The sequence below is a fragment of the Erithacus rubecula genome, assembly GCF_903797595.1.
Source record: "Erithacus rubecula genome assembly, chromosome: 29".
NCBI classification, from domain to species: Eukaryota; Metazoa; Chordata; class Aves; order Passeriformes; family Muscicapidae; genus Erithacus; species Erithacus rubecula.
The window spans coordinates 3105840-3133498 of record NC_136681.1 but is presented as its reverse complement, the minus strand read 5'-3'; the positions used below and the strand labels follow the sequence as shown (position 1 = coordinate 3133498).

The 27659-nt window shown below is 50.9% G+C and overlaps 1 protein-coding gene across 1 annotated transcript in view; it reads right to left on the bottom strand.

Annotated features, from left to right (window-relative positions):
• Positions 1-27659, bottom strand: part of PEBP4 (phosphatidylethanolamine binding protein 4) — a gene marked incomplete at its 5' end in the record, with an annotated part of 73690 nt that overhangs the window by 26707 nt on the left and 19324 nt on the right. Inside the window, one exon of the mRNA XM_079328776.1 lies at positions 12182-12280. Within this exon, the coding sequence (XP_079184902.1) occupies positions 12182-12280 (99 nt within the window). The remainder of the gene's footprint in view (positions 1-12181; positions 12281-27659) is intronic.

Sequence of the window (27659 nt, the reverse complement as noted above, 5' to 3'; positions counted from 1 at the left end):
GGGACAGTGCTACTATGGGGGACAGTGATACTGTGGGGACAGTGGCACCGTGGGGACAGTGGCACTGTGGGGACAGTGGCACCGTGGGGAAAGTGGCACCGTGGGGACAGTGACACTGTGGGGACAGTGCTACTATGGGGGGAAGTGACACCATGGGGACAGTGGCACCGTGGGGAAAGTGGCACCGTGGGGACAGTGACACCGTGGGGACAGTGACACTGTGGGGACAGTGCTACTATGGGGGACAGTGACACCGTGGGGACAGTGACACCGTGGGGACAGTGGCACCGTGGGGACAGTGACACTGTGGGGACAGTGACACCATGGGGACAGTGACACCGTAGGGACAGTGCCACCATGGGGACAGTGCCACTATAAAGACAGTGACACCATGGGGACAGTGCCACCACGGGGACAGTGCCACTATAGAGACAGTGCCACCATGGGGACAGTGACACCACGGGGACAGTGACACCATGGGGACAGTGACACCGTGGGGACAGTGATACCATGGGGACACTGCCAGCATGGGGACAGTGCCACCATAGGGACATGGGGTCACACAGTGTCAGAGGGTGGCATTGTCCCTACAGTGGCACTGTCCCTATGGTGTCACTGTCCCTGTGGTGTCACTATCCCCGTGGTGGCACTGTCCCCATGGTGTCCCTGTCCCCACTGTGGCACTGTCCCCATGGCAGCACTGTCCCCACCGTGTCACCATCCCCACAGTGTCACCCTCCCCGCGCTGTCCCTGTCCCTGTGATGTCACCATCCCCACAGTGTCACCCTCCCCGCGTGTCCCTGTCCCCACAGTGTCACCCTCCCCACAGTGTCCCTGTCCCTGCGGTGTCCCCATCCCAACAGTGTCACCCTCCCCGCGCTGTCCCTGTCCCCGCGGTGTCACCATCCCCACAGTGTCCCTGTCCCCGTGCTGTCCCTGTCCCCACCGTGTCACCCTCCCCGCGCTGTCCCTGTCCCCACAGTGTCACCCTCCCCACAGTGTCCCTGTCCCCGCGCTGTCCCTGTCCCCAAAGTGTCACCATCCCCACAGTGTCACCCTCCCCACAGTGTCCCTGCCCCTGCGGTGTCACCATCCCCACAGTGTCCCTGTCCCCGCGCTGTCCCTGTCCCCACCGTGTCACCCTCCCCGCGCTGTCCCTGTCCCCACAGTGTCACCATCCCCACAGTGTCCCTGTCCCCGCGCTGTCCCTGTCCCCACCGTGTCACCCTCCCCGCGTGTCCCTGTCCCCAAGGCCCCACCCCGGGCGGGGGGCACACCCTGCCGGCTCGGGGGGCGCCGTGGGCCGTGCCGGGGGGGGACGGGCGGGCCGGGATTTCTTTTTGCGAGCGAAGGTGGGTGGCGTGCGGGGATGCCAGCTGGCGATGGGCTCTATTTCTACTGACAAGGCTTTACCCTGTAGGTGTGAGGAATTCCAATTAAATATTCAGCCTATTTGTCTGTGTGTGGGAGAGGGTTTGCTGTGCAGGAGGAAAGCCTCGCCTTCAGCTCCGCAGCGAACCATTAAGAGAGAAATTAGCTCCGTTCATCAAGGGAAGCCAGCCGAGGGTTTTCCCCTCGCTCTCCTACCTGGTTCCATCCCTCTCTGCTCAGGAGCAGCGGGGAATGAACCCATCGCTGAATCGAGAGCCCAGGGGGGAAAAAAAAATCATTTTCCCCCCATATTTTGGGATACGATCCCGGCTCAACCCACCGCAGAGATCGATGTGTCGGGAGAGGGGTCGGAGGCGTGCGGGCACTGAGGATTTAATTGCTCTCGCATTTACCGGCCACCTCCTCTCCGAGTCGTTTACAAGACACTAATTAATCACTGGCAAGCCGAAGCTGCGCTGCCGGATGATCTTTTTGAAGGTGGGGATGCCCCCTGAGAGCCGCTGCCTTATCGATGAGCGGCCCTTTGCGCGATCGATGGGGCGGCAACGATCGTCCCTTGCCACCCCCGCGGCTTTGGGGTCGCGTTCAAGGCGGCTGAGAGGGGGGAAATCCCCGGGGAATACACCCAGACCATCATCCGAGGGAGAGATTGGGGTGAAAAATGGCATTTTGGTACCAGGATGCTCCTTGAGAAGCAGCGGGGCAAGAGCAGGATGCAGCAGGAGTTTGGGGGAGAGCTGTGCTTCCAAAAAAAAACTCCACCAAAATTTAAAAAAAAAAAAAAAAAGCCACCACCGAGCTGATTTCACCATTTTCTGGAGCTTGACGTGTTTTTGCCCTTTTGAAATAACTTTCCATCTCAGAATACCCAAATTTTAAATAGAACCTAAAGTGACGAGAATAAAAAAAAAAAGAAGAAGATGACTTTTTCATGAAACCACAAACGATATCCTGTTTTCCTGCTCTGTTTTGGGGGAAACAAGTTGTTCCTGATGGGAATGAAGCTGTAATTTCCTTCTCCTGAGGGATGGCAAATGTCCAGGCTCCTCCAGGTGAGGGGCACAGGTCCTGGGACCCCATTCCCCACATTTTAAATAAAAAAAAACACCTGGGAGTTGAAGCCAAACATATTTTGGAGGAAGATGAAGGTGATGGGATGCTGTGAGAGGGGGGATATGGGACATTTAGGGGCTCTGCTCTGTCCCCTTGGCTGATCAAACCAGGCCCCACTGGGAGGAGGAACTGGTTTTGAAGGGTTTAAAGCCCTCACTGGGAATTTCAGGCAGGAAAATGAATCCTGGGATTGAATCCTGGGAATGATTGGACCAAATGAATCCTTTGGTTCAACTCCAGCCCTGCTGCTTTTGGATCCAGGCTGTGGGGACTGGGACAGACATCCCACCCCTGAAACAGAATTTCCTGGTGCATCTGAGAGTTCCAAAATTCCTCAGGAAGGAGAAGCCTTGCCTGGATCCCCTGGGATGATCCCAGCCACGCTGAACTTCCCACAGGATGCAGGGATCCCTTCCCAGAGTGAAGGAAGGAGTTTTCCTGTTCCTTCCCAAACATGGGATGCAGGAATCAGCTTTCCAAATCTTTTCCTCATGCATGGAAGGCAGAGAGGAGCTTTCCTATCATTTTCTATTCCTGGGATTCAGGGATGAGCTTCCCTAACCCATTCCCATACTGCAGAATAAAGAAATGAATTTTCCTACCCCTTCCCACACATGGGATTCAGGGATGAGTTTCCATTCCCCTGCCATCCACAGGATTCAGGGATGAGTTTCCCTGCCATCCACAGGATTCAAGGATGAATTTTCCTGCCCCTTCCATATTCAGGATTCAGGGATGAGTTTCCATTCCCCTGCCATCCACAGGATTCAGGGATGAGTTTCCATTCCCCTGCCATCCACAGGATTCGGGGATGAGTTTCCCTGCCATCCACAAGATTCAAGGATGAATTTTCCTGCCCCTTCCATATCCAGGATTTAGGGATGAGTTTCCCTGTCCCTTCCATTTCCAGGATTCAAGGATAAGTTTCCCTGTCTTTGCCATCCACAGAATTCAAGGATGAGTTTCCCTGCTCCTGCCACACTCAGGATCCAGAGATGAACTTCCCTGTCCCTTCCATATCCAGGATTCAGGGATGAGTTTCCCTTCCATATCCAGGATTCAAGGATGAGTTTCCCTGCCATCCACAGGATTCATGGATGATTTTCCCAGCCCCTGCAATATCCAGGATTCAGGGATGAGTTTCCCTGCCATCCACAGGATTCACGGATGATTTTCCCAGCCCCTACCACTCTCAGGATCCAGAAGCCTTATGGAGTTTCCCATCAATCCAAACCCTGACAGTTTCATGTGGCACAAAACCCCTTTTTGGGGCCGAGCATCCCACAGAGGAGCAGAACCCCTCAGGGACCAACCCCACACCTCCCTCACCCCCCGGCAGCACCCACAGCTTTCAAATCGGGACCAAAATCCCTCCCCAATCCCAAACCCGGGGGCTCTATAGCAACCCGCAGCTGCCGGGGTCTGACTCCAGCGCTCGGCTCGGCGCTGTCACTTCGTTTCAGGCTACCCCGGGTAGGTGTGAGGAACTCCAATTAAGCATTCCTCTGGCTCCCCGTGCGGGGGGACAGGCTCTGCAGTGGAGGAGGGAACCTCGCCGGTGACTAATCGCTCAGACACCCGGTGTCTGTGGCACCAGGGGAGGGCAGGCTGAGGGTTTTCCTTCACCGTGCAGCTGCCTCTGCATTCCCTTTTCGGGAGCGATCGCGGCTCCCCGCCGGGCTCGGGGGCTCCCGGCGGAACTTGGAAACATCCCAAGCATCTTTCCGGCGCTGCGGATCTCTCTGCTGCCGCAGCCTTTGCTGCTCTGCCTTGCACAGCCCCAGGGGAACTTTTTATTTTTTTCACCCCTCCCCAGGCGGATAAAACACATTCCTGGGGTTTGAAGGTGCCCCTGCCGTGGAGGAGTGGTTGGTGTTTTGGTGCCCTTTGGATGAGCATCCCCAAATTTGGGCGAACAGCGATAAATTTGGATGCTGAGCCCCAAAATGAGTGTCTGGCTCTTGCCCTGGGAGCGGAGCAGAGGATCCCAGCCCGGGCCACCACTCCAGTCCTGACACAGACGTGACAAATTTTGCATATGCAAACATCGCTTCCCACATCCTCCCATCCCCTATGGAAAATCCCAGCTGGATCAGGGTGATGCTCAGCACAGCCAAGCACCCCAAAACTGCTCCTCCTTCCCGGATCCAGGACAACCCCGGCACCAACTCCCTGGGGGGAAGCGATGGGACAGCGAGGGTGACACCGAGGGTGACAGCGAAGGGTGGGACACGCGTGGCCACCCTGGGGACACCGAGGCTGGTCCCCAAGCTCTGTGAGCGGCTGTCTGAGCAGGGCAGGAGCCGGGACGGGCCCGGCCCCGCCGGCAGCTTCGCCCCCGCTCCCCGGGGAGGAGAGGAGGGGGCCGGCGGCCGCCCCCCGCCACCGCCGTGGGCAGCGGCAGGATGTGCTGTCCCTCCCCTGCACTTCCCAGCGAGCACTTTACATAACTTCTGCTGCTTAGTCACAGCTTCGGCTCTTTTTTTTTTTTTTCTTTCCCTTTCCCTTTTTTTTTTTTTTTTTTTTTTTTTTTTGGAGCGATTTTCTCAGCCGCATCAGAGCGCGAGTCATTTCGGCAAAGGGAAGTCCCTTCCTTTCTTCCGTTCCCTTGGTAACTGCACAAATTTGCTCTTCAAATGATTCATGACCGGGGTGCTGTAGGAGTTCCCTCCTCCAACACAAATCGCTCCCACACAGCCACACATGCCCGATTAATCATTGATCAGTGTCTCTTCCGCAAGGTACGCCCGGCTCCAGCGCTCTCCTCCGGCCACCAGGATGCTCCTGGAACCCCTGGATGCTCACAGCTCTCCCCAAATATGGGACACGGGCACGAGTTTGTAAGGAATCCCATCCCCGGATGGGTTTTCTGGGCTGTAAATTAAATATTTCCAGGTTGGTGACAGGAGCAAGAGATGGGATTGGAGCTCGGCGCCGCTGCTGGTGATGGATAAACCTCCCCTGAACTCCCAACTGCCTCAGCACAACTTTATTCAGGATCTGATCCTTGTTTCCATCCCAAACTTGCTGTGATTAAACTGAAAAGCCAGAGGGACACCCCCCTCACCGTGACCGTGTTGGAGGAACGGAGCCCAGCAGCAGAAAAAAGGCGTAAAAGAGCCATAAAAGAGCTGCAAAAGTCATTTTTGGAACCCTGGTGAGCGAAGTGCCACAAGGCCGAGCATCATCGCAGGGCCACGATGCTCCTCACACACGGAAGCATTTTGGGATGGAAGCTGCCAGTAATACCTCGGCTGGAAAATAAAATTAATCTGCAAAAATCTCTCCCTGCCGGTTTTTTTTTTTTTTTTTTCTTTTTTTTTTTTGGTAGGTTTTATCTGATTTATTCTTTCCTCGTTAAGAGGAGCTAATTAACAAACCATCGTTTAAATAAACAGCAGCCAGAGTGTTTGTAACCTCGGCTTTATTGAATTGTGACAAATTAGTAGCCTCTGCGTGTTAAATGAAACAGAAGCATCGAGGGGGGAAAAAAAAAAACCACAAAACCCCTGAATTCCCATCTGGATAACGATCCTTGCTGCGGACACGGAGCAGAGGGAGAAACTCTTGGCCAGTGTGGCAAAATCTTAAAAATAACCCCAAAAACTGGCGGGTTTGGGAGGCTGAACCCTTCAGGGCTGTGGCTTCACCCTGAATTCATCCCTAGGGAATGGCAGGGTCGGGATCAGCCTGGGCCAGGGCTGGGGTGTGGATAAACCAAAAAAAATTCCCAAAATTCAGCAGAGCCATTGCTGGTGCTTCCAGCTCCTGGGAATTGCTGAGTGACAGTCCAAGGGATTTGGGAGTGCAATTACCTGGGAGAGTTAATGAACTAATTAATCACTCCGGGTGAGCACTCCCAAGCAGGGATTTGCAGGGATGCAGCAGTGGGAACAACCCTTGGCATCCCAGGGCACAAATGAGGGAATAATGGAATTGTTTGGGGTGGAAATGCCCTCCAGGATCATCCAGTCCAACCTGGAACTGCCAGGGCCAGCAGTAAAAATTGTCCCCAAGTGCCACATCCACGTGGATTTAAAATCCCTGCCCAGGACTGGACAATATTAGAGGGAAGAAATCATCTCAATATTCAACCTAAACCTTTCCTGGCACAACTTTTGTCCTATGGTTTGATAATTGGGAGAAGAAACTAATCCACAATTTCCTTCCAGGCACAGAATCTCCGTTCCAACCTTTCTCAGGGTGAGAAATTCATGGAGTCAAGAGTGGTTTGGGTGGGAAGGGACCTGAAATCTCACCTAGTTCCATGGGCAGGGGCATCTTCCACTGTCCCAGGTTTCTCCAAACCTTGTCCAACCCAGCCTTGGGCACTTCCAGGGGCAGCCACAGCTTCTCTGGCAAATCCATCCCAAGGCCTCACCACCCTCAGAGGGAAGAATTTGTTCCAAAGGAGCTCGGAGTGCAAAGAAAACTTCCCCCTGAGCTGCAGCCTCTTTACTTATTTTGGGTTTTAATTTTTTTTTTTTAATTCCTTTTATTAATAAAGGCTTCATTAACAAGCAGCGACAGAAACTCACACCAGGGAACTGAGCATTCCGAGGAGCCAAGTCATCAATTAAATCAACATTTCCCTCTGTTCTTTCCCTTTCAAACCCTCGGTTTCATCACCAAAAAGCTGAGTTGAGAGGGCTCCAGTGAGGAGGAACAATAGCAGGGCACCAACTCCTACATCTGCCCCTTCTCTCCCCTCAGTGAGGTGGGGACAGCCATCCCATAATTCCAGGAATCCAAGGAAAGCTGTCCCAGCACATCCAGCAGCTCCCAAAACGTGGAATCCTACTGTCTGCAGGGTACCCAAAACCTGAATTTTCCCTTTTTCGAGTCAATTAATGATTAAAACTCACTCCTTGCCCTGTCTCCTGCTGGGATGGCGAATGCACCTGGGCCAGGAGTGTCCCCAAGGTGTCCCCACAAGCAGCAGGAGGGGCAGCATTTATCTGAATTTTGATAAATCCGAGTGCACTGGGTAAGCTGGAATGGCCTTCCACGTGCTCCAGAGGAAAAGTTTCCTGCAGAGCACACGGGTCCCTTTGGGATGGGGACAGGGCCACGAGCAGCCCCTCTCCCATCCCTGCCTGCTGCAGAAACCCCATAATTTTTAAGGTTAATAAAGCCCTTGTTTGCTTAAGGCTGCACCTGTTTCTATGGTGACACTGGCAACCCGGCGCCTGTTTATCAGCCGTGACATATTGGTGACAAAAGGTCAGAGGTGCTGCCAGCACCTGGGGACAGCAGTGCCACCATCCCTGGGCACCCAAAACACACCCACCCCCACCCGTGGGATCCCCACCGTGCCCTGCAGAGCCGTGGGAGGGTTGGGAAGGCGATGGGTGGGGATGGATATTCCCAAAATTCAGGTGCAATTCCCAAATCCAGCCCGGAGCCGCTCCGTGCCTCAGTTTCCCCAGCCCTGGGAGGGGTTGGTGGTTGATCTGAGCAGAGCCTGGCGGGTCCCGCTCGCTCCCAGCCTGGCTCAGGATTCCTCCTGGCTGCCAGAACCCGTTTCCATAACGACTTTTCTGTTACAAACATATTTTGATAAAAATAAAGTTCCAGCGCGGCGAGGCTTCGGTGGAGTACAAATTCACTGCTCTCGCCCTCCCCCTTCCTCCTCCCCGAGGAGGGGGAATAAAGATGGAAAGCTTTCCATTTGAAGGGCAGTATTTTCTCCCTTCTTTTTTCTTTCCCCCACTGAATACAAAATGGAAAAATCTTGTTTACTGGGGGCTCGCTGTAAACCGGTTCCGACTCTGCCTGGTTACCTGATGCTCTACAGTATGTACAGGATAATGTGATAAATTCATTTCCAATTCACTGCATTATCCTTTGAATATTTTAATGACTCATTGAATGGAGTAAAAAAAAAAAAAAAAAAAAAAGAGAGAGAGAGAAAAAAAAAGCTATTTCAAATGAACAATTATGCTGCATTAGAGTAAAGGCTGATTATATTTAAACACTGCTTCCATGGATAACGGGACATATCGACCTCCGCCTATAAGAGCTAATTTGGCTCTTATCTCTAAATAATTTTACACTGCAAATTACCATGAAAACCTAAAGGGCTTTAAAAACATTCATCAAAAGATATTATTCCACTTTGTAGCAACATTTTTATTTAAATTATTTTGAATAGGAGTGAAAGCATCTCTGGTGTTTGACAATCGGAGCGGCGGCGGAGCGGCGGCTGATAAGGAGGGGATGGGATGGGATGTTCCATCCTGAAAACCCACCTGGGAGAGCAAATCCCCAGCCAGAGCCCCGAGCTGGGGCCGTGCCAAAGTGCTGCAGCACCCAGCAGGGGCGTGTGCTGCTGCTGGAGCTGCTCCCTCCCAGCTGGGGGGTGGCAAAGGCTGGGGGATGGCGGAGGGACACGGCACGGGGTGGGGATGGTGGTACCCAAAAAATGGTGGGGTGATAGCCAAGGAATGATGGGGTGATAGCCAAAAGATGATGGGGTGATACTCAAAAGATGATGGGGTGATAGCCAAAAAATGATGGGGTGATAGCCAAGGAATGATGGGGTGATAGCCAAAAGATGATGGGGTGATACCCAAAAGATGATGGGGTGATACTCAAAAGATGATGGAGTCATACCCAAAAGATGATGGGGTGATATCCCAGGGGATGGTTGGGTGGTACCCAAAAAATGATGGGGTGATACCTAAAAGATGATGGGGTGATACCCAAAAGATGATGGGGTGATACCTCAGGGAATGGTTGGGTGATACCCAAGAAATGATGGGGTGATACCCAAGGAACGATGGAGTGATACCCAAGGAATGATGGGGTGATACCCAAAAAATGATGGAGTGATACCCAAAAAATGATGGGGTGATACCCAAAAGATGATGGGGTGATCACCAAAAGATGATGGGGTGATACCCAAGGAATGGTGGGGTGACACCAGTAGGATGTTTGGGTGGTACCCAAGAAATAATGGGATGATACCCCAGGGAATATTGGGGTGATACCCAAGGGGATATTGGGGTGATACCCCAGGGGATATTGGGGTGTTATCCCAGGGGAATATTGGGGTGATACCCCAGGGAATATTGGGGTGATACCCAAGGGGATATTGGGGTGATACCCCAGGGGATATTGGGGTGTTATCCCAGGGGAATATTGGGGTGTTATCCCAGGGGAATATTGGGGTGATACCCAAGGGGATATTGGGGTGATACCCCAGGGGATATTGGGGTGTTATCCCAGGGGAATATTGGGGTGTTATCCCAGGGGAATAATGGGGTGATACCCCAGGGAATACTGGGGTGATACCCCAGGGAATACTGGGGTGATACCCCAGGGAATACTGGGGTGATACCCAGGGATGTTGGGATGATACCCCAGAGATATTGGGGTGATACCCAGGGATGTCAGGGTGATGTTGGGGTGATGCCCAGGGAATGGTGGGCAATGCTGGAGAGATGCTGGGAGATACTGGGGTGACACTGGGGTGACACTGGGGTGACACTGGGTGACACTGGGTGATACTGGGGTGGTACCCAAGCCCTGCTGGGCCATACTGGTCCATACTGGGGTGACAGCAGCTCAGTGCTGGGGTGACACTGATTGACACTGAGGTGACACTGGGCTGGTACCCAAGCACTGCTGAGATGATGCTGGGTGACACTGGGGTGACACTGGGTGACACTGGGGTGACACCAGGACACTGGCAGGTGCAGAGACCCCACCAGCCCCCCCAGCACAGCACTGGCCACCCCATCCCTCCCAGAAAAAGCCACTCAGAGCCCCCCTGAGCACCAAAGCAACAGAAGGTGTGGTGCAAAGCCCACACGGTTATTTTCGAGCCAGTGTGCAAATAAGGCTGTCAGCTGAACTCCTCGGAGCCAAGACTCCCATATCCCCCCCAGGATCTGCATCTCAACGAGACACCATGTGGCTGAGCCCACATTTGGGGCTGGGGGATTGGGAAAACTCCCAAAAAAACCCCAGCAGGACACGTCAGGACACCCCCAGCTCGGGCAGCCGGCTGAGGTGGTTTTGTCCCGGTGTCCTCACATCGCAGGGATGATTTTTTTGGGTTTGTTGTGGGGTTTGGGGGTTTATCTGCTTTGCTGTGTGTGTAGAGGAGAGATGCATACACACACACCCACGGGAGATAGAGGGGATATATTTATCCCATCATTATAGGGATGATATCAATGTATAGGTTTTATATAGAGTAATGCATGGAATCAGTGAGTGGCTCACGTTGGAAGGGACCAGCAGGAGCAACGAGGCCAAATCCCTGCTCAGATATCTCTGTTTATATTTATATTCTTTATCTCGTGGTGAGAAAGCTTAAGGAATTGTAGGGGCTGGGATCAGATGGGAAAAACCCTTTTTCTTCCCCAAAAATCTCCTTTTTTTTCCCCCCCCACCCTCTTTCATGGCCTCACACAGAATTTTTGACCTTAGAGATCACAAATGGCATCACTCAAACACCAGGAGGAAAAAAAAAAAAATAATCCCTTTCCATTCGTGCTGCAGGTTTGAATCCCACATTTGCCTTCTTTGCTTAAAGGATTTTATACTCCAAAATAAAAAAAATAAAAAAAATATATATATAAAAAAAAAGGAAAAACCACAATAATTAGCAAGAGGGAAGGATCTGTGTACAGAAGGAAACACAGGAGCTTGGGCTCCTTTGCATTTGGTAAATATTAAAATTAATGAGAGACTTTCAGGACCCTGTTGTTAGAAATGCAGAAGGGTTTCTGTGAAGGATAAAAACACAAAACAACACGAAAAAAAAAAAAAAAAAAAAAAAAAGAAAACAACCCTGTACACAAATTCCTGCAATTATTCCCGATGCTTCCTATTTTTCAGCCAATTATGGAATTCATGGAAAGTATTAATATCCCGTTTTAATTTGCTTAATATGCCCATTAACAATAAAAAGTCTAATTAAGGTATCTGTACAAAGAGCCCTCAGCAGTAATTTCAGAGAATAATAGAGGAGAAGGACGAGATATTTCTTGTTAAATGCACGCTGCAAATTAATTGATATCTTAATTAGGCTTTAGTACCCAGATTATCAGCTAGATTGATTTAGGGTTGCAAAACCTCGTTGTTTTTTTTTTTTTTTTCAAGACATGAAAACAAGCAGGAGGGGAACAAACCTGTTTTTCCAAAATATTTCTGGCAGCAAAGCCACCAGGAAAAGGGGAAGGACTCACCCCATGGACACAGGGCCACAATTCATCCCCAAACTCATTTCCCCCCTTGTTTTCTCACTAAATTCAAACCATCTTGAATCCAAAAGAAATCTTATAATACTAGAAGAGGAATCGAGATTTTCACCAATCCTACTTTTATAACCACAAAACCCAACTGGCAGCAGGAGCTGTTTGGAAGGACGAGTTGTCTCCGTGGAGAAAACCGGTGGTGGGGAGTTGGCAAAGTGTTTTTTGGGATTTTTTTTTTTTTCCCACAGCGTTTCCTTAGGAGAAGGGGGGGGGGGGGGTAAAAAAACCAAAAAAAGCAATATTTTTGGAGCAGCCTGGCTCTTTATAGCCTGAGGAAGCACTTCCCTACCTACACGCCCAGCACCGTTTGCATTTCTCATCCTCCGGGGTTTCACCGGGCGGAGTTTGCATCCCAAAGGAAACCCAGCCCTCCCCCAATCCTCGGGAATGACCCCGAGGGACTCACCAGGATGTCGGTGACCATCCAGTGCCTCCAGAACTGGAACTTGGGCTCGGCTCTGTTGGGAGAGTCGGGATCCACCATCACCAGGACGTATTTTTGGTCCTGCAAGAGACCAGAGGGGGATGCTCTGGGTATGGGGTGACAGCAAAGAAAAAAAAAATCCCAAATCCACGTTTTCCCACTCTTTCCCAGCAGGTGCACTCTGGTGGTATCACCCCACAAACCTGCTGGGGGTGATTGAATCCCAAATTTTTTTCCAGAAGAAATATGCGGGTTCTGCCTCCTCCAAATTCACCGAGGAGAATTCCTGCTCCTCTCACCACATCCCACCGAGGAGCAGGATTGAAGCCACTCTGGTATTTTTGGAATCTAAGTGTGGCTGGGGACAAGCTGGACACCCCATCCTCCATAGGGGTGGCTGTGAGGAGCCAAACTCTACCCCAAACATCCCAAAATACCCAAAAGATGTTCTTGGAATGCTGCAACAAAGCACCTGGAGGGGTCAGGTACCACTCTTAGGTGATGGAATTGGGCAAAAAGTGATGGGATTTATGGATAACACTGGTTTATCCCCCCAAAAAACCCCACAACCCACCCCAGAACCCCAGTGAGTGTTCCCAGCACCCAAAGGTGCCCCCCACACGTGGATATTTTGGTCTGCCCAGGACGGAGCTGCGCTGGAAGTGACCTCAGGAGGGAAAACCTGCTGATCCGCAGGGACTTGGCAGCACCTCCGGCACCAGCTTATCCCGCCAGCACCCAGATTAAGGGATCTGCATCCCAATAAACCCTCCAGGTGCGTCTGTCGGGGCGGCAGCTCCTCCCGCCGCCCCGGGGGCAGCGCTGGCACCAACAGCCCGGCGATTCAGCACCGCAATTAACCGGAGCTCCCGCAATTAACCGGAGCTCCAGCAATTAACCGGAGCTCCCCGGCCGCTTGTGAAACCGGGCAGCGATTTGCACCGCCAGGATCTTGGGGCTGACTCAATGTTTTTGCTCCGTTTCTCAATCTTTGGTTGGGGTAAAGAGGGGAAAAAGCTCCTGGGGTGTTGGCATAAGCAGAGACCCCCCCTGTGCCCCCTTCCCCTGGCATCCCACGCGCCTCATAAATCTCTTTATGAGACCCCCAACCTTCACAGGCAGCTCCGGTTTTAAGCAGAAAATGAGGATTTCAAACCCATTTAGCCAACAGTTGTGGAGAAAATCCCAAACTCCTGCAAAACCTCCCGGCCCAGCTCGGTAAATCCCAACCTGGCATCATCCAGGGTGGGTGGAGGGGGGGGGAATTGCATCAACCCTGCAGATGTGAGCGTGGGAAAGGGGCTGTGCTGGCCTCACCACGTGAGGATGAAGGTCAGGACCTCCAGGCTGAGCCCTCACCACAGCTGGCCAAAAAAATCAAAAGTAAAAAAAAAAAAAAAAAAAAAAAAAAAAAGAGAGAAGGGGAAGAAGCAGCAAAATTCCTTAACAGCACCAAAATCAGCGATTAATAAGAAGGAGGAGGAGGAGGAGGGGAGGGGGGAGAAGAAGCCCAACAACCCAAAAACCCTGTGCTGGAAGTGTGAAGGAATTTGAGCTCTAACTTTGGGGAGGGTGGGGAGCCGAGCTCGGCGTTTCTGAATCTCTCAGCTCTGCTCGGAGCCCAGCTGGTGGGAACAGAACGTGTAGTCATGGGACTGTCATCGTGTGCTGTCCAGGTTAACATGTAGCATTTCTATTACTATTAACAGACTTTCTGCTCCTCACTCCATCTGTTCTTCGAAATAATTGCAGTTGTACAGACCATGCCTTCGCTCCAGGCAGGCTCTGGGGAGAGGGTAGTGCTTTTATGCAAAAAAAAAAAAAAAAAAAAAAAAAAAAAAAAAAATTAAAAAAAAACGGAGAAAAAAAAAAAGTGTTAAAAAATAACAGCAAACACGAGAATAGAGTGCAAGTGAAGCTAACAGCAGGCTGGGAATTGGGGACAGATTGTGGCCTAGAAAGGTGACAGCACATGCAGTGGGGCCGGACCCTGCTGGGGACAGGAGCTGGGGTCAGCACCCTGAGCCCTGTGGGATTTTTCTCTCTCCTCACCTGCCGGCCACCCCTAAGAGCCACAATCCCTCACCTTCCACCTAAAGATAGCAAAGCCCTCCCCGAGCCCAGCTAATCCCTCCTGCTCACCCCACGCTGCTCCCTAGGCTGAGGCAGCACCCCAAAAACCCCTGTGTGACACCCCAAAGGTGAGGGGGGTGGTTTTGAACTGCTTGCAAGCAGCAGAGTGTGGTGATTTGGTTTTTATTTTTTTTTTTTTTAATGCTGAAATCCCTCCTCGACACAGGCTAACAGCATTAGCTGCTGTCAGGGCTGCAGACAGGAGCCAGCCCCGAGTGACACGGGAGCTGCTCAGCTTTACAAGCATGAAGCAGCCCCAGGGATTTTGGGAGAGGAGGAAAAGTGGCTTTAGATCAGAAAATTCCTCCTTGGTGCACAGGAACAGGCGGCATCTTGCTGTGCAAAGGGGAGGGAGGAAGGGGGAGAGGGAAGAAGGAGCCGCTTTGGGTTGCTGTGGATGGAAATTTGGGGGGAAAAAAACACGCCCAAAGGTTTGTCACCCATTCCTGCTTGGCTGTTGGAGTGAAGGATACAGTGTGTCCTATCATGGAATGGTTTGGGTGGGAAGAGAATTTAAATTCCATTCAGTTCCATGGGCAGGGACACCTCCCACTGTCCCAGGTTGCTCCAGTCTGGCCTTGGGAACTTCCAAGGATTCAGGGGCAGCCACAGCTCCTCTGGGAATTTCATTCCAGCCAGGAATCCCTTCCCAAAATCCCATCTAGCCCTGCTCTCTGCCATTCCCTGTGTCCTGTCCCTCCATCCCTTGTTCCTCTCCAGCTCTCCTGGATCCCCTCCAGTTCTGGAAGGGGCTTTGAGCCCTCTCTGGATCCTTCCCTTCTCCAAGCTGATGTGTGACACCAACTATGTCACCCTTCTGTGGCCACCCTTCCTCACCCCAGCACTCCTCAAAATCCACATTTCACCACTGGCAGCATCTGCTGCCTTCCCAAGGACTCAAATCCACATCCCTGCACGGAGCAGCAGAGCTGGTGGCAGGTGACAAGATCTCTGCATTCATTCCGTGTTTTCCCTGCTAATTGTTCCTAGAGGGGAGGCAGCAGCGAAATATCCAGTTATTCCTGCAGAAAGCATTAGCTGCTCCAATTAGGCACAGGTTTAGGGAAGTGGCTCCGAGCAGGCAGGGACTTTTCCAAGAGGCAGGAGAGGGATTTTGTGCGCTGAGGATACACACGGAGCTCAACAGATCCCGCCGAGCCGGGGCTGCACAGGAATTAAAGACTTATCCAAATGAGAGCAAATAGGGTGTTAAGTGACACACATGTAGAGCGAGCGGTTTCCTTGGAAACCAGCGCACATGGAAGCAGCACACATGCAGGGATCCGGCGATTTCGGCAGCTCTGCCCTGCCGGGGATGCCTGGGTTGGGCTGGGTGTGCCCAGGGCTGTCTGTGCTGGTGTGTCCATCCCCTTGGTATCAGGGAAAACGGATTAAAATGTGCTTTATTCTGTGAAACGGGGATGGATGGTGCTCAAATTCCAAAATTAAGGGATGCTGGTGGGCCAACATGGGGAATGAACAGGAATGGATCCAACCCAACACCCAGAGCTGTTCCTTGCCCGTGCCCACCTGGATGTTTCCAGCCCCACTCAAGGCACCAGGTGAAATTTCCAGCTGCCCCAAATCCTTGACAGCTCCTAAGGAATTTCCCCGGGTGCCGAAGGAAATGATGGCACAGACAGGTTGTGAAAAAAACCTTTCACCTCCCTGGGAGCTGCAACCTGGCATTGCCACAGCCTGGATTATCCTGCTGGGAAGGATTTTGATGGCACGAGATGATCCAGGCTGGAGGATGGAGCCAGGGAAGAGCTGGGTTTATACAATTACAAACCAGAAAAACCTCAACCAGAGCAGGGTAGGAACCCCTGGCTGAGCAGGGAGCTGGGAATAAATCCCAGGATGATGGGAAACATCATCCCAGCTCTCCCCAGGGCTGCTGGAGGGTCCAGCTCACGCCCCACCAGCGCAGGAGTCGGAGGTGGAAGCGCCGCCAGCACCAGCTGAGATTTGAAATCAATCTGGGCTCTTCTCTTGGCTTGTCCCCAGTACTAAAAAGTTTCTATAACAGGCACTGACTTCACAATTCTGCTGTTGCCTCGCCAGAGAGAAATTCCAGCTCCTTCCTCGGCAGCAAAGGAATTGTTTGTGCCCGAGTTGTGTTGTGGCTCGGGGAAGGAGCTGCAGGATTTCACCTCCTCGTTTTTGCCACTTCCATGGGCCCAAAAAAAAAAAAAAAAAAAAAAAAACCCAGCTCAGCAAAATTAACCCTCCTCTGCAGGACTTGCCCAAGGGGACAAGTGGCACTGGCTGAAGGTTTGACTCAACTCTCCCAGGCCTGGCTCCCGATGCCCAAGGGAACTTCATTGAATTTCCAACTCAGCTCTCCCCATCCCTCTGCTCTCTCCCTCGGGGCTCCCTCACCGGCCAAATATTTATGCAGCCTAATGTCTTAATGAGGATTGATTCATCCAGGATGGTTGAGGAGTGTGTGTGAAAGGTCTGTTCCCAGATTAAGGGTTTGGGATGCTTTAAGGAATGGATTATTTGCTCTCAACAGTTTGCTTTCCCTCTTAGCGAATTCGAGCAGCAATAAAACAGCGATGAGGGTGTTACACACCCAACACAACCAGGCAGAAAGTGGGATGAATATTCCAAAGGCTCCATTGTGCTGGAAATGCAGGTGCAAATGCAGGTGTGGTGTTTGTGGAGCACTTTTGGGGAGGGAGGGGAGCAACAAGCTGTGAATCCCCAATCCATGACCCCACTGCGGCTCTGCTTTGGCTTCCCCAAATCCAGAGGATTCGAGGGGGATGGAGCGAAATGTCCCAAATCCAGGAGGGAACAAACAGGCTGAGAAGTGCCCTCTCCACCTCCGAGCTGTGCCGTGCCCTCCTTTTCCCCGGGAGCTGTTTATCCAGCCTAATGAGCGCCGCAATCACCCGGCCCCGGGCTGGGGACAGCGCGGCCCCGCTCCGCGGGCAGGGCAGGCGGGACGGGCTCGGCAAACGACACATTTCCACATTTCCACATTTCCACATTATTTCCACGTTCCACAGAGTGAGGAGGAGGAGGAGGAGGAGGCGGCGAGCGGCCGCAGTGGCAGAGCGCTGCCGTCCAGCCCAATTACTATCACGCGGGGGGACACATGGATTGGTGACATTTGACATTTTCTACACAATATTTTGATGCAGAATGGCACCTCCGTCACAAATTATTTTCCAAAACTTGGCTTGGGTTCTGATGGCGTTTTTTTAAAAAAAAAAAAAAAAATTTCTTGGTAGGGGGGAAAAAAAATAAGAAAATAAAAGCGTTCCACTGGTGGGTGGCATTTGCAGGCGAGCAAAGAGAAGGGTCTGGTGTCCCCTCTGTGAGCCACCAAGTGGGAAAACAAAGGGGAAAACGCACCCAGAAATTCCAGCCTTTGCTCCCATGCACCCACAAGGTCCTGGGGGACCCTCGAAAGCTTTTCCCTGCTCCCTGCCGTGATTCCTGAGATCTCTCAGCTCGGGAGCATCGGGGGCCCCAGACCCCTCCTGGCAAGCCAGGGGTTCTCAGCGCTGGGAATTGCTGAACTCGGTGCTACCAGACACCTCGGCGAAGCTGAAATGACTTTAAATGCCTAAACATTTTAAAACAAACCCTGGAACAATTCAGCTCCGAACTCCTCGCCTGCTTTCTCTCCCTCCTCGCTCTCTCTCTCCCATTTTTACGGTTTCCAGAGCTGTTTTACGCCTCATTACCTGCACACTGTGAGTGATGTCTGTCGGTCCTAGAGCTGTAAATACCTTAAATCATGCTTCATTAAGAATATCTCTGGTGCTATTAAAGAGCTATAATAGACAACGAGTTAACAGATGATTAAATATGAACTCCATTTGTGTCACTCACCGCGGGCAGGAAGAGGCTTTAAGTTTTTTAAACTCGCTCTCATTATCTGGGGAAGTGGCGGGGATGGAGGGGGATGGAGGGAGGCTCGCCTGGGATGAAGGGAGGCTGGCTTGGAAATGTGGGGATGGGCTGGAGCGAGGCTGGGATGGGGTGGGGAGAGGCTGGGATGGGGTGGAGGGAGGCTGGGATGGGATGGAGGAGGCTGGGATGGGGTGGGGAGAGGCTGGGATGGGATGGAGGAGGCTGGGATGGGGTGGGGAGAGGCTGGGATGGGATGGAGGAGGCTGGGATGGGATGGAGGGAGGCTGGGATGGGGTGGAGGGAGGCTGGGATGGGGTGGAGGAGGCTGGGATGGGATGGAGGAGGCTGGGATGGGATGGAGGAGGCTGGGATGGGATGGAGGGAGGCTGGGATGGGATGGAGGAGGCTGGGATGGGGTGGGGTGGAGGGATGGGGACATGGAAATGGAGAGATGGGGATGGAGAGGTTTCTGTGTGGGATCAAAGGATGCTCACACAGAAATGGGGGGATTTGGGAATGGAGGGTTGGGAATGGAAGAATCCTCACATGGAGGGATGGGAATGAAAGGATGCTCAATGAAATTGGAGGAATGGTCCTGTGGAGCTGGAGGGATGGGAATGGAGGGTTGGGAATGGAAGAATCCTCACATGGAGGGATGGGAATGAAGGGATGTTCAATGGAGATGGAGGAATTCTCCTGGGGACACAGAGTGATGCTCGTGAGCAGCTGCAGGGACAGGAATGGAGGATGATCTCTGGGGAGGCAGAGGGATTGTCCCATGGGGATGGAGAGGTGGAAGGATGCTGTGAATGGAAGGATGGAGTGGAAGAAAGAGGTGGAATGTGGATGGAAGAATGTTCTGGAATGTTGGAGATGGACAGAGGGAGATTGAGGGGCGGTGGAGGGATGGGGATTTAGGGATGGGGATGGAGAAAGGGGAGTGAAAGGATGGTCACAGAGATGGAGGAATGAGGATTTAGGGATGCTCACATGGGTAAAGGAATTATTGGGAAGGGATGCAGGGATGTTCCCATGGACACAGAGGGATGCTGGCCCCAAAACCAGCAACACCCAGGAGGCACCAGCTCCTCCACACTGTGACTCCAGGCTGATGATCCTTGCCTGGATTTTCCCAGCTGGGTTCTGGTAGCTGGAGATTATAAATAAAATCAAATAAAGGAGGAGGTGGGCAATGAGATGCTTTGGATGGGACAGGATGAGAAGCTGGAAGGAAGGTGGATGGAGTGAGGGATGCATGGATTCCTGGGAAGAAGGGCTGGAGGGTGGCAGTGTGGATGGAAATGCAAAAAAGGTTGAGCATTGCTGGCTCTCCAATACCAAAATAACTCAGCACAAACGAATTGCCAAAGCACAAATTAAATAATAATTAATACCATTAAAATCCCATGAGCACACAAAAATACTGAGGAAAATTAAATAATGAGTGTTTTCTTCTCTTCTGGATTAGATCCTGCTCTGTGAAAAGAAAGAGCATTTTCACAGGCTCTGGAACAAAGTGGAATTATCCAACTGTCACAGTCCTGGATTTCTGCTGGGAATGGGGTGTGGATGGTGCTGAACACCCAGAATATCCCAAAACATGGAGCTGGGGAAGCCCCAGGAGGGGCTGAGGGGCTGGGAAGGGGCTCAGCCTGGAGAAAAGGAGGCTCAGGGGGAATTTCTGGCTCTGCACAACTCCCTGCCAGGAGGGGACACTGGGGGGATTTGGGATTTCTGCCAGGAACAGGGACAGGAGGAGAGGGAACAGCTCAGGGTGGAACCAGCAGGAATTTCCCCATGGAAAGGGTGGGCAGGGATTGGAACTGCCCAGGGGGGACAGTGCCCATCCCTGGGGGTGACAGTGACAAGGTGGGGATGGGGCACAGCTTGGATTTGGTGGTCCCAGAGCCTTTTCCAGCCTCAGCCATTGTGAGGGAGGATTTGGGGACAGGGACAGACCCTGGCTGTGTGACCTGAGCGTGGCCCCTGTCCCAGCAGTGTCCCTGTGCCCTTTGTGGGAATCACAGCACACGAGGGGGGTTCAGAGGAGCCCCCCCAGCCTTTCTCCCACCCTTTTCTCCCTTAGGATCAGCCTTAAACCCACCCAGACACAGACAGAGCACTGTGGGAGAACACTGGGGGGGCACAAGACCCCCACAACCCCCAAACCCCATCTCTGCTCCAAGAGAAAACCCACAGCCTCACCCCTTATGGAGACAACAAATCCCCCCTCCTCCAACCTCTCATTGCCCATTCCCCACCCCCCCAAAGCAGCGACCCCCGCCCGATACAGCGACCCCCCCTCAAAGCAGCGACCCCCGCCCGATACAGCGACCCCCCCTCAAAGCAGGGACCCCCGCCCGATACAGCGACCCCCGCCCGAAGCAGCGACCCCCGCCCGATACAGCGACCCCCGCCCGATACAGCGACCCCCCCTCAAAGCAGGGACCCCCGCCCGATACAGCGACCCCCGCCCGATACAGCGACCCCCCCCTCAAAGCAGGGACCCCCGCCCGATACAGCGACCCCCGCCCGAAGCAGCGACCCCCGCCCGATACAGCGACCCCCGCCCGATACAGCGACCCCCCCTCAAAGCAGGGACCCCCGCCCGATGCAGCGACCCCCGCCCGATACAGCGACCCCCCCTCAAAGCAGGGACCCCCGCCCGATACAGCGACCCCCGCCCGAAGCAGCGACCCCCGCCCGCCCCCGAGGCCACCGGGGGGTCCCGGGGAGGCGGCGCTGCTGGCGGTGGGGACAGTGACACTGCTGTCCCCAAGGACGGCGCTGGCGGGGCCGGTAATTGAATTTCGGCGCCGCGGGACGGAGTTAAGTGGGAAAATCCATTTCCGAGCAGCCCGAACCTTCTGGCTCCTCATCAGAGCCCGCGGGTCCCCCCCAGCCGGGGTCAGGCCACCAGCGTCACCCCAGGAAATTATCCCGGCGCCCCTCGGGAGGGAAAAAACCCATCTCGGTTCAATTTGGGGGGAAATTAGAGAGTTTCAGGAGCTGCTCCCTGGGGATGCGGCAGCGACCCATTGACCTGCGGGAAGCCCCGCCCAGGATTTGGGATTTGCTGCTGCCGAGTTGTGAGGATCCCAAAAAAGAGGAGACGGGGCCTTTATCCCACCCTTATGCAGCAAATAGAAAAACTTTTTAAAAATAATATATAATATATAATATATAATATATAATTAATATATAACATATAATATATAATATATAATATATAATATATAATATATAATATATAATATATAATATATAATATATAATATATAATATATAATATATAATATATAATATATAATATGGAATAGAATATATAGCATAGGATATATAATATATAATAAATAGTATATAATATACAATACAGAATATAGAATATATAACATAGGATATATAAGATAAGATGTAGAACATATAATATAGAATATGAAATTTAGAATATATAATCCAGAATGTAATATACATCATATGTCAAAAATAAATATTACACATGTTCTATATTTTCATGTAGAATGGATACATTTGCATATTTTAATATCTGTTTCTAGATTTATTATCATATATTTTACATGGAAATATAGACTGTATTCTCTATATATTCTCTATATAATCTTTACATATTTTATATATGCTCAGTATGGAAATATAGAAAATATTCCAAATAGATAGAGATATATTAGAAGCACAGATATATTCCCAATATTAATAGGACCCTGCCTTGGGATCTCATTAAAAAGCTCTTTAAATCTTGGAATAATGGGAGGGATCTACCCCCAGCAAGAGCTTCGGGAAAACAACCAAGAGCTCACCCTCCCTCCACACGAACTGCTCTTGCCAGAAACAGGAGGGAAAAGATGCTCAGCTCAGAACTTCCCTCCCTGGTAAAATATTTAATAATAAACTCAGAGGAGAAGCCAACTGTCTCCCTTGGATGTGGTTTTCATTTGGAAGTTAATGGGAGTTTTATTTCCAATCCAAAATATCCTTTTCTTTTTTAAATTTATTTTTTAATTCCTGATGCACGTTTTGTCCTGATAAATCCATCCTGTCACGGCGAATAAATTCCAAACGGGATGGACAGAGGGATGACACCCGTGTCACACTCCATTCCCTTCCAGCCACCCTTTCCCGAGGCTCCCGACCCCCGGCCCTTCCACAAGATTTGGAAACACCCCGAAACATTTGGAAACACCCCGAAACAACATTTGGAAACACCCCGAGCGCCACAACAGCCGCGTTAACGCGTTAATTCCCACGATGCCTCGGCGCTTTGAAATCCCAGAAAAAAAATTTAAAATATACAAAAAAAAAAAAAAAAAAAAAAAAAAAAGAGGAAAAGCTGCAACGAGTCCTGTGCAAAGGACCAGGGCATCATTAACGCAGCCGGATCCGTGTCGCAGGCTGCAGCAATTATTCCCGGGTGGAACACGGCAAGCTGTGAAGAGCTTTCATTACCAGGGGTGTTGCAGGTCCCTCACCTCTGGCCAATCTCCCGCTAAAAACGGGCATTTTCTGCGCCGCCATTTAAATCCCTAATTGCTCTGATTGGGGGGCACGCGGAGCACGGAGAATTCATGACTGGGAAATCTATTAGGCAATAAGTTGGTTCCTTTTAGGCACCTTCGAGTCGCCTGGTCTCAATCGCTGCCCGGCTTCCCGGGGGGAGGGTGGAGGTGCTGATTTCCAGGGGGTGCAACCTGCCCCGGCTCCCCTGCGCCTCAATTACCTCCCCTGCTCATCAAGGGGGGGATTTAATTAGGGAAGCAGCCCATGGGATGCTGCTCCTGCCTTGGGAATGCAATTCCCTGCTTCCAAGTATCTCCTCTCTGACCCACCCACGATGGGAATTGGATGGGGTTTCATCGTTCCTCAGGCCGAGCAGGAGGTGTTGGCTCCAGGGGTTCTCGGTGTGGGTCAGGAATGATCCCTCCATCCCTATTCCTCCCTTTCCTATACCCATGTTTGCTCCAGGAGTTCTCAGATTTGGATCAGAACTGATCCCTCCATCCTTATTTCCCCCTTTCTTGCATCCGTGTTTGCTCCAGGGGTTCTCAGATTTGGATCAGAACTGATCCCTCCATCCTTATTTCCCCCTTTCTTGCATCCGTGTTTGCTCCAGGAGTTCTCAGATTTGGATCAGAACTGATCCCTCCATCCCTATTTCTCCCTTTCCTATACCTATGTTTGCTCCAGGGATTCTCAGGTTTGGATCAGAACCGATCCCTCCATCCTTATTTCCCCCTTTCTTGCATCCGTGTTTGCTCCAGGGGCTCTCAGGTTTGGATCAGATCTGATCCTTCCATCCCTATTTTGTCCTTTCCTGCATCGATGTTTGCTCATGGGGTTCTCAGTGTGGATCAGATCTGATCCCTCTATCCTTATTTCCCCCTCTCCTGTATCCATTTTTTTCTCCAGGGATGCCTAGGTGTGGATCAGGTGAGTTCCCTCCATTGCTATTTCTCCCTTTCCTGTATCCAAGTTTGCTCCAGGATGCTCAGGAATTCCTCCATCCCTCTTTCCTTCTCTCCTGCATCCCTGTTTTCTCCAAGAGTTCTCAGATATGGATCAGATGTGATCCCTCCATCCCAATTTCCTCCTTTTCTGCATCCCCTCTTTTCTCCAGGGATGCTCAGATGTGGATCAGATATGATCTCATTTTCCCTTCTCCTGTATCCCCTGTTTTGTCCAGGGATGCTCAGCTGTGGACCAGGTGTGATCCTATTTTTCCTTCTCCTCTATCCATGTTTTCTCCAGGGATGCTCAGGTCTGAATCATTGTAATTCCTTTTCCCCTCTCTCCTGCATCCCCTGTTTTCTCCAGGGATGCACAGGTGTGGATCAGATATGATGTTATTTTCCCTTCTCCTGTATCCCCTGTGTTCTCCAGGAGTTCTCAGGTGTGGATTAGATGTGATCCTTATTTTCCCTTCTCCTGTATCCCCTGTGTTCTCCAGGGATGCTCAGCTGTGGATCAGATATGATCCCTTTTTTCCCTCTCCTGTATCCCCTGTGTTCTCCAGGAGTTCTCAGGTGTGGATCAGATGTGATCCTTATTTTCCCTTCTCCTATATCCCCTGTGTTCTCCAGAGATGCTCAGCTGTGGATCAGGTGCGATCCCTTTTTTCCCTCTCCTGTATCCCTTGTGTTCTCCAGGAGTTCTCAGGTGTGGATCAGATATGATGTTATTTTCCCTTTTCCTGTATCCTCTGTGTTCTCCAGAGATGCTCAGCTGTGGATCAGATATGATCCCTTTTTTCCCTCTCCTGTATCCCCTGTGTTCTCCAGGGATGCTCAGCTGTGGATCAGATATGATCCCTTTTTTCCCTCTCCTGTATCCTCAGTGTTCTCCAGGGATGCTCAGCTGTGGATCAGATATGATCCCTTTTTTCCCTCTCCTGTATCCTCAGTGTTCTCCAGGGATGCTCAGCTGTGGATCAGGTGTGATCCCTTTTTTCCCTCTCCTGTATCCTCAGTGTTCTCCAGGGATGCTCAGCTGTGGATCAGATATGATCCCTTTTTTCCCTCTCCTGTATCCTCAGTGTTCTCCAGGAATACTCAGGTGTGGATCAGGTGTGATCCCTTTTTTCCCTCTCCTGTATCCCCTGTGTTCTCCAGAGATGCTCAGCTGTGGATCAGGTGTGATCCCTTTTTTCCCTCTCCTGCACCCATGTTTCTCCACAGATTCTCAGCTGTGGGCCAGCAATAATCCCTCCCCTCTCCTAATCCATATTTTCTCCAGACTCTGAATCAAACACAATCCCACCCATCCCCATTTCACCCTCCCCACTTTCCCCCCCCAAACAACCCTTTGAGACCCAAACCAAACCCACTCCTACACCTTTTTTTCTATCCCCCCTTTGTATCAAAACGAGCACATCCACCGGGAATGCACCAGAAAACTCCCGAATCCCGGCGCTGCCATTCCCACCTCCCTCCCTCCCCGGGGTGAATTGTGCACCCCGGGGTTATCCATTCCCCGGGGGTGTTGCTGGAAAAGGGAGACAATGCTTTTATTGTCCTCTTCCTCCCCATCCCCGTTCCCAGGCGCCTTCCAGGAGTGCATTAAACGATGCGATTAACATCTGTCACAGCGCTCCCGGGGGAAGCAGCCGCACGTGCAGGGGGTGGGTTTGTTTTGGTGGCTTCAGCTCCTTTTTCCAAGTTCCCAGAGCAAAGGGGGGAATTGGATTTCTGGGGGGGTGAAGAGTCCCGCGGTTGGAGCAGGATGGGGATGGTAAATCCCGGTTTTTTTGGGGTGATGGGTTGAGACAAATCTGCTCCTTTGGGGTGGGAGGGGGTTTGGGGGAGATGCTGAGGGGTTGGAGCAGAGGCAGCAGCATTCCATAATTCCAAAATATACCCAAACCCCAAAAATCCCCAAAACCCTTTCTGGGGTTAGATGAGTGTAGATTCCCCCCATTATTCCTACACAATTTAAAATGAGATCTCACAGCAGGATCCTGTTCCCAAGGGCTGATCTCCCTTCCTGTTTATACCCAAACCCCAAAAACCCCAAAAACCCTCTCTGGGGGTAGATCAGTGTAGATTCCCCACATTATTCCTACACAATTTAAAATGTGATCTCACAGCAGGATCCTCTTCTTAAGGGCTGATCTCTCTTCCTGTTTATACCCAGACCTCAAAAATCCCCAAATCTCCTTTCTGGGGGTAGATGAGTGTAAGTTTCTCCCATTATCCCCAAACATTTTGAAATGAGACCTCATGGCAACTCCTCTTCCCCTGTTTATCCCCCAAAATTCAAACCCTGCTGGGAAAAAACTCCCATTTCTTCCACATTTTCATTTACTCCTGGTAGGAGCTGAGCCTGGCACCTTTAACCAACCACCCAAAAAAAAAAAAAAAAACCACCAAAAAATCCCCTGTGGACTTTGGGGTGCACCCAAAAATCCACCAAAATCAGCAATGCTGGGCAGGGATGCTCCAGCATCCAGGAGATTGGGATGGGAAAAAAAAAAATAAAATTTAAGAGGGATCAACCTCTTCTGTGGGATTTTTTTGGGAAGGAAAGAAAAGGATGAGCAGCATCTTCTCAGGACAGGAAGGAGGGATGGGATGCTGCTCCCACAGCCAGGATTCCTTTTAATTGATTTCTCATGGTTTGGTGGCTCCTGGCTTTAATTACAACCCAAATGTTTGCTGATGCAATTATGGTGCACACGCCATAAAACTGTTAGAGGGTGTCACCAGGTCGTGGGTCTTCATTTATTTATGGCCTCCAGAGGGGAAAAAACCAGAAATTCTGCTTTCTGCCCAGATCCCTGGGGATCAATCCTAATCCCAAAGTGGGTTTCTTTGTGGCAGGGCAGATTTGGATTTTTTTTTTTTTTTCTTTTGGTTTAATATATTAAAAGGGAGAAAAAAAAAATAAAAATATGCCTTGCAGCAGCTCGTCTGGGGGTGAAATAATCCACTCAACATTCTGATTATCAGCTAATGCACATTTGCATTAGAATGGGATAGAAGAGCTCCCAGGATGGAGCAAGATCCCCACGGATCAGCCTCTGGCCTTACACAGAAAAGCCACAGATCCTTGCCCTGAGCATAAAAACACCCAGGGATGCAAAGCCAGACACAGCATTAAATATATGGGATATAAAATAAGTGTATGGGAAAGCTGTGCTATATATAATACACTGGGAATATTTATATATTCATATATTGAGGAAAGTACATTGCATAATAAGTATATAATATATTGGGACTATATTAATACCCCCCAGTATTAATTATTTTATATATATTGGAAAGATACATAATATATATATACAATTATTTTGGAATATATATCATTTATATAAGATTATTTGGAATATATGCACAATATTCTTTGGAAGTAAGAATTGCCATGAGATTTCATTACGAAATATTCAAATTTAGGAATAATGGGGGGAAAAAAAGCAGAATTAGCCAGGGCAGCTGGTCCTGAGCTTTTGTCAAATCCTGGGATTCTCCTAAAGGAATTCCTCCCACTGGGATGGCAACACCAATCCCATGGAATTGAAACCATTTAAACCAGGTTTAAATCCTGGGGTTCTCCTAAAAATTTGGGAATTCCTCATGCTGGTGGCAGCACCAATCCCATGGAATTGAAACCATTTAAACCAGGTTTAAATCGTGGGCTTCTCTTAAAGTTTTGGGAATTCCTCATGCTGGGATGGCAGCACCAATCCCATGGAATTGAAACCATTTAAACCAGGTTTAAATCGTGGGCTTCTCTTAAAGTTTTGGGAATTCCTCACTCTGGAATGGCAGCACCAATCCCACGGAACTGTAGAAATCCAGCAGCCCCCCCCTGGTTCTGGGTCTTTTCCCATTTAATCCCCCAGGAAACCAGGAGCAGCCACCTCACCCTGGCTGGAAGGAAGCTGAGAAATGGCCAGTGTTGGAGCTGCTGCTCTCAGCCCCCAGAGCAAAGCCTGACTCTGCAC